Source organism: Danio rerio, chromosome 16 (genome assembly GCF_052040795.2).
Source record: "Danio rerio strain M-AB ecotype USA chromosome 16, GRCz13ab, whole genome shotgun sequence".
NCBI lineage: Eukaryota > Metazoa > Chordata > Actinopteri > Cypriniformes > Danionidae > Danio > Danio rerio.
Window position 1 is genome coordinate 9,035,001 of NC_141036.1, and position 12,186 is coordinate 9,047,186.

At 37.3% G+C, this 12,186-nt stretch overlaps 1 protein-coding gene across 1 annotated transcript in view; it reads left to right on the plus strand.

Moving 5' to 3' along the window:
• The window catches only part of si:cabz01093077.1, a 16,045-nt gene extending 11,245 nt beyond the window's left edge, over positions 1-4,800 (plus strand). The window contains exon 3 of the mRNA XM_087286653.1: positions 2,635-4,800. Coding sequence (XP_087142779.1) covers positions 2,635-3,670 — 1,036 coding nt within the window. The 3' untranslated portion in view covers positions 3,671-4,800. The remainder of the gene's footprint in view (positions 1-2,634) is intronic.
• The last annotated feature ends 7,386 nt before the right edge of the window (positions 4,801-12,186 follow it).

Below are 12,186 nucleotides of genomic sequence, written 5' to 3' on the forward strand. Positions count from 1 at the left end.
TATATATATATATATATATATATATATATATATATATATATATATATATAAAAATATATATAAATATATATATTGAACCTGTGCCGTTCTTGCTGTGAGGCAACAGTGCTAACCACTGGGCCACCGTGCAGCCCTATGAATAGAAAACGTGAAGAGGTAGGGGTGGAAAGGGGGATTCTTCAAATCGAAGATGACTGTAGTGAAAAAACCCTGGCTCTTTATAGTGGGTTAGGAATGGCCTAATTGGTGGATCATGCATGCTAATGCATAACCAGCCGTGTTCAATCATAATCACGTGATGCTCTCGAAATTAGTTTATGAATAAACTTCACTAAATTTAACACTTAATTTTGTCAAAACATACTTTTTTCTTTTCATGAAATAAAAAACTGAATGTATTTTACTATAAATAAATGTTTGAATTATGCTAAAGCTGCTTTATTATCTTCAAACAGCACATATGATTTCCCTATTTGTTTTTGTTTTGTTTTGTAGAATTGTGTAATATTTTATATAACATATAAGGTTATCAATTAATTAAAATTTTATTTAAAAATCGCACAGTACAAATACTTTTGACTCATGGCTGTTTCGGTCTAGAAAAGAGGTGTGTTAAGGCGCATTGTTGGTGTATTACAATTTTGAAGAACTATAATAGACCAGCTAAAAGTCCAGTGCAGAGCACGTCAGTTGTGCGCCTCACTTACACATTGCTAAAAACACAGAGGATGTACAAAAATACACAAATATCTTTACAAATGAAAAAGAATTAAAGGATTTAAATATTTAAAAAAAACTATTTTCTGCATAAATATAAAATCCACTGCCTTCATGCCGTCTTGATTCATGACAATTTGCTTTGGTTTAATGTTATTATTATTATTATTATTATTGTTTGTAGTATTATTTATTATATGCATATTTATATTTGTTTTATTAAAAACAAGCTTAGATTTGTCCACCTGTCAGGTTTTGGACCATATGGGGCACAGCATGTGGCCTTGGATATAATTTTTTTTTTACCACACTTCATTATTATTGTTCATTTATTCATTTGCTGGAAATTAGAACTGAATTTAGAAATAGTTTTGAAACTAATCTTTGCTCTTAACAAGCAAAATTATTTATGTAGGCTGATGGATGTGTGTGCATAAAACATGTTTCCTAATCCACAGAAGAGAGAAAGTGAAAGTAAAGGCAGATTGGAGGAGGCTCTTTCTTTATCCTCGCACTGCAGATGCTCTGTTTAACGGTTTTCTCGCTAGAAAAGTGTTCAGTTTTTCCACTTACAAAGTCCGCCATGTAAAAAGCAAATGCGCCCTGGTGCGACTCAACTGATCCTAAAGGGGAATGGTAGATGAGAATCTGATTGGTTTATTCTCAAAACACACCTATAACTCATTAAGAGAATAATCACAACCCTGTTAGACTAGGCACTGCGGCACAGAGCGTATTTTTCCATCTTTTAAATAGCAAAAGTGGATTGGGACATGCCCTTAATGCTTTCGCGCCCTGCGCTTTAGACTTTGCACCTAGATTGTTAAAATAGAGCCCGAAAACATTCATGTTTACATCGCGGACTCTGTATCATTCGTGTTAGCCGTTCCTATGGTAAGCTTTAATAAACACGCCTACAGTGCGTGATCAGAGGTAAAAAAAAAAAAAAAACGCGCAATGAAAAATAGGCTGACTGACAATCAAACAGGAGTACAATTTCTGCAATGACAAGAAATAATATAGATCGCGCCACTAAGCACATGAAAAAGAATGTACCGATCCCGATTTAAAAATGTAAGGAGGAAAAATTACAGATATTTGTGTAAAAAATGTAAGGAGAAAAATAGAGAAAAACAATGTCAGAAAAATATTAGAGGAGTACTGATACCAGAAAAATCTACTTAAATACAGTAATGAAGTATTTGTACTTTGTAACTTCCCACCTCTGATATTACATTATGTTAAAATTAAACAATTCAAAGAATTTTCAACATAATTAATAATAATAATAATAATAATAATAATAATAATAATAATAATAATAATATTCAACCCTACTGTTTTTGCAACAGTATAATGCAATCTATCTATCATAGTTAGGGCCAGATGGAATCTGCGGATGTTTTTTGCTATTTCTGCAGAGAATTTTGTTATTTCTGCTAAATTATTTTAGGAGTATCATAACTATAACCTTACTATGTGAAATAAAATAAATATATCTTTTTAAACTTTTATTTCATGTTTAAAATCCAAATCCAATTGAATTAACATTATTTGGTAAACAAAGCAAGTCTCTCATATAATATCTCTACTAAAAGACTATTAATAATATTAAATATTACTGTACAAACTGCATTGTACATAAATCAGATGAACATTTTCACATTACTCATTAATATTACTGTAATTCATTTAAAAAACGAATAAATATAGATGTACACACATTTACTCAAGTAAATAAACAGAATTAATGAGGTGCTAAATATCTGCAGAAAATCTGAGGAATTCAGCGCGCTCAGATTTCGTGTGGGCCTACTTATAGTCAACAATAAAACCTGTGTGATCAATTATAAGGATGTCATACAATTTATTTTGTTTAAAAGTATGTCACTAATATACATTTTCTGTTTCTTACAGTATGGAACCCTTAACTGATTACTATTATGAAGTGACCATGTGTAATACAGAAGAGGGATCCCTAAATCCACACATCAAGGCTGCCATTTTCTACATAGTTTTTGTGCTCGGCCTTGTTGGCAACATCATCGTCTTATGGGTACTCCTGAAAAGCATGCATGTGAAAAATATGACAAACCTCTGCCTGCTGAATCTGGCCATGTCCGATCTACTAATGGTTCTCTCGCTGCCCTTCTGGGCTCTCTATGCTCAAGGTCACTATCTGAAAACTGATGCAATGTGTAAAGCTATGGCGGGTGCGTACCAGGTGGGATTTTACAGCGGGATCTTTTTTGTGACTCTCATGAGCGTGGATCGCTATCTCGTCATCGTACACGCCGTCGCAGTGCTAGGAGCAAAGATGCTGCGCTACGGCATTGTGGCAAGTGTCATTATTTGGATGGTTTCCATTGGCGCAGCCCTTCCAGAGGTCATTTTCGCAGAGGTGGTCAAGGATAGCGAATCCAACAGTTGTCAGAGACACTATCCTGATGAGTCGGCCAGAAAGTGGAAGCTTTTCCGTAACTTTGGTGAAAATGCAGTTGGACTGTTCATCTCTTTGCCCATTATAGCCTACTGCTACCTGAGGGTACTGATGGTTGTAAAGAAGACAAAAAACTCTAAGAAAAATCGGGCCATAAAGCTCATCTTGGGCATTGTTATCATGTTTGTGGTCTTCTGGGTGCCCTACAATGTGGTGGTGTTCCTGAAAACCTTGCACGAATTTGACATGTTGACAAGCTGTGAGCCTTATAAGATTATCAATATGGCCATGGATGTGACAGAGACAATTGCGCTCACACACTGCTGCGTAAATCCATTTATTTACGCTTTCGTTGGAGAAAAGTTTAGGAAATACTTAGCAAGCGTGTTCTCAAAATATCTTCGGTGCCTGAAAACCTACCAATCAACGCCATCGCAATCCAGAATTTCAGAAAACGACACTTCCAACACAGCTATTTTCTCTACATCTCCCATGAAAAGTACACAAGTTTAACTTTATTGATATTATTTCCAGATTTGGCTGATGTTAGTATTGTTGTTTTGTGTTTTGTACATACCGTGATTACATTTAAACCTATAGTAGACACTTGTATTCAAAGAAGTTTCCAAATGAGAAGAAACTGAAGCAATCAACTAACTAAAGAGCAACAACATCCAAGTGCAACATGTGACAGGCACATACTGTTGTTTTCACCACTAGAGGGTGCATATTAACAACAAACAAGAACAAAGTTTGATGATGCCGTGACTGAGTGTGGAATCATGGAAGTTGTCATCTTCATTACATCCTACAGGACTACTGCAGAAATCATGATCATGGATGAGCTATTCAAAACGCCTGGTTCTTTTGGGTCACGATAACATGGAGAAGAATCCCTGTACCCCATACTAAAAACATTTAGCCTTCTGTTAAAATCATTGGTGTTTCTGGCTTTTGTGAATTGAAGATATTCCTCTGGGTGGTCTGGTTTGCCCCACAGTCCAAAGACTGTGTAGTTGAAGTGAATAAACTAAATTGGCCATAGTGACTGAGTGTGTATGGGTGATTCCCAGCACTGGGTTGCAGCTGGAAGGTCATCCACTGTGTAAAACATATGCTTTGATAGTTTTAAGTTCTTTCCACCGTGGCAACCTTTGAAACAGAGGCTATAAGCCAAAGGAAAATGACTGAATGAAGTACATATGTCAGCAAACTGTATATGTTCTATATAGTTTTAATGGTTTTTGGATGTTTTAATGAAAATTGTGCTCTAAGAATTCCATTTGTGCAGCACACAATATATATGTATATAGTGCAATCTAACGTCTGCTGAATCAATGATGTGCTACCCACAAACTTCTGTTCCTCAATATCTCTCAGTTCTTTCCCCCAAACACCCATATACAGAAGTCTATAACCACAGGAGTGGAAAAACCCCCAACAACAACAACATGCCCCCTCGCATGGGTAAAAGAGGATGTATGAGAGCAGTGTTAATTATAGAGAGAAACTTTGCATGCAATCATCACTGGATTGATGTATATGAATGTTGTATATTACTACTTTTTTTACATTAACTATAAATATATTAACATGTTTACCAATATGTAAATAAACAAATAAATAAACATCTGTTTCTAAAACATGCTGTAATTCTACTTCTTGCCACAAGAGCTCTCCCTAAGGCATTTTGTACATAACTGCAGTCAAGTGCGTCTGCGGGGTTAGTGCCAACTATCTTTGAATGATTGACATACTGGCTAACAGTATACTGAATAATGTAAATCTAACTTTGTGTTCATTGAAGAAATTAACTTTTTTTCATTTGGGGCAAAATTTAAATCACAATATACTCCATACCATACATTTATTAAAACATGTACATACAATGTGTCTGAATTATAAATGAAAATAAATGCTTAATTTAAAAAATACTTGTTGAAAAATAAATTTACAAGATGAAAACTCAACTCAGTTGCTTAAGATTGAACATTCTGTTATATTACATCATTCAATAATTTAGATTATAAAGCATTTGTTTATTTAATTCATTAGTTAGTTAGATGTTGACAGGTTTTTCTGTGAAACTTAAATAACTTATTGAAAACATAACTTTGCATTGCTTCAGGGAAATTTTACCCCAACCCTTGACTTTAAGCTACAACAGAAAGCCACAAGTTTCTAAACAAATATGCTTTGCAGTGTTATGTGGATTTCCTGTGTACCTTGGCTCTGATGCACACACAGGACATAAAGGCTGCTGACATGACAAGTGTTACATCAAGTATCACGTAGCACACCTGATTAAAAAGTGTTTTTTATAAAACCTGGAATGTGGTTAAGTATTGTGACATTACCGATTGATTAAAATGTTAGCTATTTAAATCTTTAAAAATAATACAAATTCTGTTAAAATTTCTGTCTGGGAATTACAACATTTGTCAAAATATAAATAGCTTTGTTTTGGCATATGTAAAGTTTTGATTGTGTAGATGATGAAACTCATGATGTTATTCATTCATTGATGTTTTTGATTGGACTTTATGATCATTCGCAACCACTTCCTGAGGTATAGCTGTGTGATTTTGATCTGCATGCAAATGTCATGGTTAAGGACACATTCTGCGCCACTCTACGAAAGAAAGAAAGAAAGAAAGAAAGAAAGAAAGAAAGAAAGTAAAAAAGATGAAAACTATGCAGCAGTCTGAGCAGTGAGAAAAAAATGTTCAGGTGCTCAAATTAATCAGATGATGATTTCATTATTTGCGTGTTTTGCAGTGAAGAAGGTGATAGATTAATAACTTTAAGTTTCAATATAATGTCATTTTTTATGCTGTAAAAATTGAACATGGCATTGCTTTTTATGGTCTTAGGTCAGTCTTTGGTTCTGCTGTGATACTACAGCACATACTCTACCAACAAGCACACTCTACATAACAGAACTTTACCCCTTTTGTATGGTGTTCGGGTCTGTGGGACCAATTAAACATTTTTATCAAAATAAAAAATTTTACAATTTTTTTTTCAATGTCAGACATTGTGCCTGGCTCATTTTGTATAAAGAATGTCTCAGTTACTAACATAACCCTCATTCCCTGATTAGGGGACGGAGATGTGTGTCTGGAAGACTCTATGGGAGGACACAAGCTGACCAATCACTCTGGGGTGCGTTTCCCAAAACCATCGTTAGCCAACTAAGGTCGCAAGTTTTGTCATTACAAACATAGTTTGTTGAGTTGCCATTTCTCAAACAAACATAGTTCCTGGTTGTGTTCTATTCCCACTTATCCCCCCTATGCCCTATTAATTTAGAACATTCTTACATTCAAATTTGGAATTATTAAAAATAAAAAAGCTTTAAAGTCATTTCTCTTAGTTGTAAAAGCGATCTTCATGTTTACAGTTGTGCTCTCTTCGCAGTGCACTTTAAAAACATTAATGTCATTTTGAACACAGCCTCATGGCAAAAGCTATAGGTGACCTATTATTTACAAGCAGAATTTTTGTTTCGTCTCCAAAGCTTGTGAAAACAAAAAGCATACTTCAATTATTTTAATTTATAGTGGGTTATTTATTAAGTACTGTATATGACATGGGCCTGCTAGAACTTTCTGCTGTGGTTTAAAAGTGTCAAATTGTAAAAGTAGACTTTTCTAAAATAAATAAATAAATAAACAATATCCTACTTAAAAAAAAAATAATAATAATAATAATAAAAATAATAATAATAATAATAAAAATAATAATAATAATAATAATAATAATAATAATAATAATAATAATAATCATCATCATCGGCGAGGCAGTGGCGCTGTAGGTAGTGCTGTCGCCTCACAGCAAGAAGGTCGCTGGGTTGCTGGTTTCGAACCTCGGCTAAGTTTGCGTTTCTGTGTGGAGTTTGCATGTTCTCCCTGCCTTTGCGTGGGTTTCCTCCGGGTGCTCCGGTTTCCCCCACAGTCCAAAGACATGTGGTACAGGTAAATTGGGTAGGCTAAATTGTTCGTAGTGTATGTGTGTGAATGTGTGTGTGGATGTTTCCCAGAGATGGGTTGCAGCTGGAAGGGCATTCGCTGCGTAAAACTTGCTGGATAAGTTGGCGATTCATTCCGCTGTGGCGACCCCGGATCAATAAAGGGACTAAGCCGACAAGAAAATGAATCATTAATATTATTATTAAAGTATGATTTTTTCATTTTTTAATACATTTTGTTAGTGATTTAATGTTTTAGAATAGAATATGTATCTTCTCAATAATATTTGTAAAGCAAACACAGGCCCTATATGTGCCATTTACATATATTTCAGTTAATATGGAAAGCGAGTGCATGTTTTTATTAAATCTATGATTGGATTTTATCTTAAATATGCGTTTGTGTAAAATAATTGAATTTGCACAAAGAAATGATGGGGTTCTTCTCTAAAGAAGTTGTTACTCCACCCCGTTTAGACCATCATTATGGGCGTTTTACATTATAACTAACGTGGTTCAAACGATGGATCTGCTACAGAGAAATTACGCATTTTGGGAAACATACGTCACTACATCATTCTTTTCCCAAATAATGCATCATACTATGATAGTTTAGCCACGAGTTACGTCGTTGTTTGGGAAATGCCACCAAGGGCGCAACCTTCCAAAATCCCCTAGGCCTGTTAATTACCTGTCCATGGGAATAATTTTGAAATAATTTAGATCGAGATCATAGATGTGCTTTTACCTAGCTAATTGTAGTCTAGGGATTTTTAAATGACAAAAGTATGTTGAAAAAGCATGCCAGTCCTCGAAGGGGGAGGATGCTGTGGAGACGACCTGCTACCCAATAGGGGAGACTTGATGGCAATAAGAACATACTGACTAGCCCTATCCAGGGGGAGTGCTACATATGATAAGCTGGTTAGCGGGTAGGGTAGACACGGGTTCGCCTGAGAAAAGGGGAACACTCCGTGGCTATATACGCATATAGGATCACCAACGGGGACCACGCAAAGCTTTGACTGAACCCCAGCATGTGGGTAAACCAAGCGAGCAAACCAGACATCATACTAGGCCAGGCACCCGGCTCCTCCTGAGGAGCTCTCTCTGGTTCACCTAAAGGAGCCTAAGCCCTATAGGAAGCACCGCTATAAGGGTGCCCTCACTCATGGGGGACATGGTTCATCCTGGCACAGCGAAATGAGGGCAATAGCATCAGCTATCAAGTGGACCAACCTCTGCTTTGATACGACACTTCCCTTTCCCCTATCATAGCAGAAAAAAAGCTGCTTAGAGACGAATGCTCTACGTGTGATCACATTAAGCACAGTGTGCGGACACAGCAATGAAAGGGCTGGGTCTGCCTCCTCCACAGGCAGCACTTGCAGGTTCACTACCTGTAAAAAAAAGTGTGGTAGGAACCTTGGCACACAGCTGGAGTAGGCTGAACTGAATTCCTGGCATGATTGGCTGACTGAAAATGGTACCAGAATCCTGACACTCCTGATTGATACCAACATGACCAGCAGAGCTGTCTTCACGGACAAGATAAAACCCTACCAGCTCCAGGCAAGATCAAAGCCCTGCTGCCTTCAGTCAAGATCAAACCTTGCCAGCTCCATTCAAGCTGAAAGCCCTGTCGGCTCCAGTCAAAATCAAAGCCCTGTTGGCTTTAGACAAGCTTAAAGCCCTTTCGGCTCTAATCAAGAATTCAATTAACTTGTTGCCTGCCCCTGTCAAGCCTCATGCTCTGTGTCCCTTCTGATACTCTCTAGATCAGCCCTTGCTCCCTTCTAGGATCCCTGATTCATTGGACCCTCCCTGGCAGGCTTTTTCTGCCATTTTTGCCCTTCCTGCTCCTTCCTATTCGTTGTCTGGATAATTGTTGTCTGCATTTGCCCTCTCACTCCTCCCTGGATGGTATGAAGAGAAGTGGCTTGTCCTCTGTTCCCTTTTGGACTAACTTGTTCCATTTGTTTTGTTTCCCTCCTTCCCCCCTTGTCTTGTTCGTGTTATTTCTGTGAGTTGTTGTTATGTTTTATGTCTCTTGGAGCTGTGACACTGCTCAAGACTTGTATTGTTTTGTGTGCACATGACCCATGTTGTTTGTTGCCATGTGCTCTTCTTTTTTGTTATTCCGAGTTATTCTGGTTGAACTTTTAGAGAAGAAACACAAGGTGCGATCAATTCCATTTTGGATTTTTGCTTCAGTACAGCTAACAAAAATTTTGTAAAGTCAGGAGTCGACATAACAGGTTTGCTACACAACAAATAAAGAATCAAAAGCTACAGGGCACTGAGAAGACCAAACAAATAGAGACTCTTTTCTTAGATTGTCTTTCCTGAGTAGCAGGAGACGCACTTAGCTCTGGTACTTGAGCTAAGAAAAGCTAAAACATGCTTCACAAGATAGTTTGTTTCCTGTTTCATTAGGGTTCTCTCAATAATAGTTTTGCTTAATTTGATTATGATCAGCAACATCAATATCATGTTTCAACACAGAAATAATAGTAGGTACATCTGAAAATAAAATTGAAAATGGACCAATTACCTAAGACAACTCAGTGTGAGTGGATTTAGATAAATGAGAGTTTAGAACTGACCGTTGCAAGGGTTACTGAATTTTTTAGATGAGGACCAGCACTGCGCAAATTAAGGCCATCCAAACAGAAAATCAGTAGGTAAAACAACTTCCACAGGAAGTGATTAGAGAAGGGGAAGTTGTTAGGACAGATTATTTTTTTAATCGAGTGTGGTGCATACGACTTCAACAATTTTATGCAATAAAAATGGGACTTTGTGTCTCTTAGGCGTTTGTACGACATACAGTAGCCTGAATGGCAAACAATAAAACCGGTAACTGCTCATTACAATTCTTCTGATGTTCAACACAATAAATATGAATCATGGTCTTTAAGGTTTGGTAGAACCCCAGCTGAAAAATCCAGCTTAAACCAGCCTAAGCTGGTTGGATGGTTTTAGCTGGTCAACCAGGCTGGTTTTAGAGGGGTTTTGGCCACTTCCAGGCTGATTTCCAGCCATTTCCAGCCTGGTCTTAGCTGGTCAGGCTGGGAGATGTCCAGCTAAAACCAGCTTGACCAGCCTAGCCAAGCTGGGAGTCCAGCCAAAACCAGCTATATCCAGCTTAAACCAGGCTGGTCAAGCTGGTTTTAGCTGGATTTGGCTGGTCATTTTCCAGCCTGACCAGCTAAGACCAGGCTGGGAAAGGCTGGAAACCAGCCTGGAAGTGGCCAAAACCCCTCTAAAACCAGCCTGGTCGACCAGCTAAAACCAGCCAACCAGCCTAGGTTTAAGCAGGGACCATTTCACAAACACCCTCAGACAGTGTGAGGGAGTTTCAGTTCTTTCATTGCCTAATGAAACATGTTAAATAAATAAAATTGATTCCTGTTACGATTGACCAGGTGGATGGAGGCTAGGGATGGCTGACGTGAAACTGACATTTCAACACAGTGTCGAGATCCCAAGGCACAAGTGTTTCAAAACACCGAAGCATGATCCAAAACACCCAAGTCACAAGTGTTTCGCAACACCTGGTCACGTGACTAAAGCAATTTAAAGCATCGATCAGTTCAGAAGAGATTCGAGACCTGGCGATTTACCATTTGACTGCCAGGGTCAGAAAAAGTCTTATATGGCCTAGAGCACAGGTGTCAAACTCAGTTCCAAAAGGGCCGCAGCTCTGCACAGTTTAGTTCCAACCCTAATTAAACACACCTGATCAAACTAATTAAGTCCTTCAGGCTTGTTTGAAACCTACAGGTAAGTGTGCTAGAGCAGGGTTGGAATGAAACTGTGCAGGGCTTCGGCCCTCCAGGAATTGAGTTTGACACCCCTGGCCTAGAGGACTGTGCCTAGGCACACAGTTTCTGTGCTTCAAATGACTTTTGGGTTTGAATCCCTACTTGTACAAATACTCCAAAATCATTGTTAATGTATTTTAATTATGTTACTGTTTTTTAGTCTAAATAGGATACAGCTGCGGATACGCCATTTAGCATCATTTTTGTGACACTGTAAAACAATAACTAATATTTTAACAGTACTGTGATGGTTGGGTTCAGGGTTTGGGTAGACGGTAATAAAATACAATAGAAGGAAAAATTTATGAATAATATAAACAATTCTTGTTAACATATGGCCAAAACTGTCTCTGATCTAGCAACAACCCTGTTTTATGATCAAAAGATCAAAATATTTTTTTAACCTGAGTGTGGGGCATACGACTTAAACAATTTTAATGCAACAAAAATGGCACTTTGTGTCTCTTAGGCGTTTGTATGACAAATTTATTCACAAAGCGTTTATTCGGATGTCAGACCAATGTTGAAACACAACGATACAAGAACAAAGCATTACCAACTGGTTTTAAAGGATTTCAAAATAGTTGTATCAGACTGGATTTAAACCCACTATCCCCGGATGGAGATCGGAAACCTTAACCTCTCCACTACATCAGTTGAAAATTTGAATTTACAAAGTGGGCTTTAATACCTCAATTTGCTCAACTGTTCCTTGCTGAAGCTGTTTTAATGCAATACATAAAAACATTTACATAAACAGCACATTTGCTTCGACTGTTTCAGTGTTTAATGAAGGCTCGCTTTGCCCACCATTAATGGAGGCAAAAAGTGAGAATGAAGAGTGATTTGACACAGTGAAGAAAAAAAATCCAGCAAAAAGGTGAAAGTGACAAAATAAGAATAAAGAAAAGTAAACAATACAATATTTACAAAGTATTTTACAAGATTGTTCAGCTAAATCAAAGCTATGAGCTGAACAAAATCAGTTAACCAATCTCTCTGACACAACACCACACAACCTACTCCTACAACTACTCCTACAACTTATTGGCCCCGCCCATGGGTTCAACCATTTTACAGGTTGTAGGTCAACATGTAGACAAAAAAATACATTAAATAAAAGTATAAATTAATGCAAGTAAATGAATATGCATACAAAACTCAAAATACAAATAGCCGATACAAATATAAACAACAAAACTGTGATTTTTATTCACTGACCAGGGGGTCGT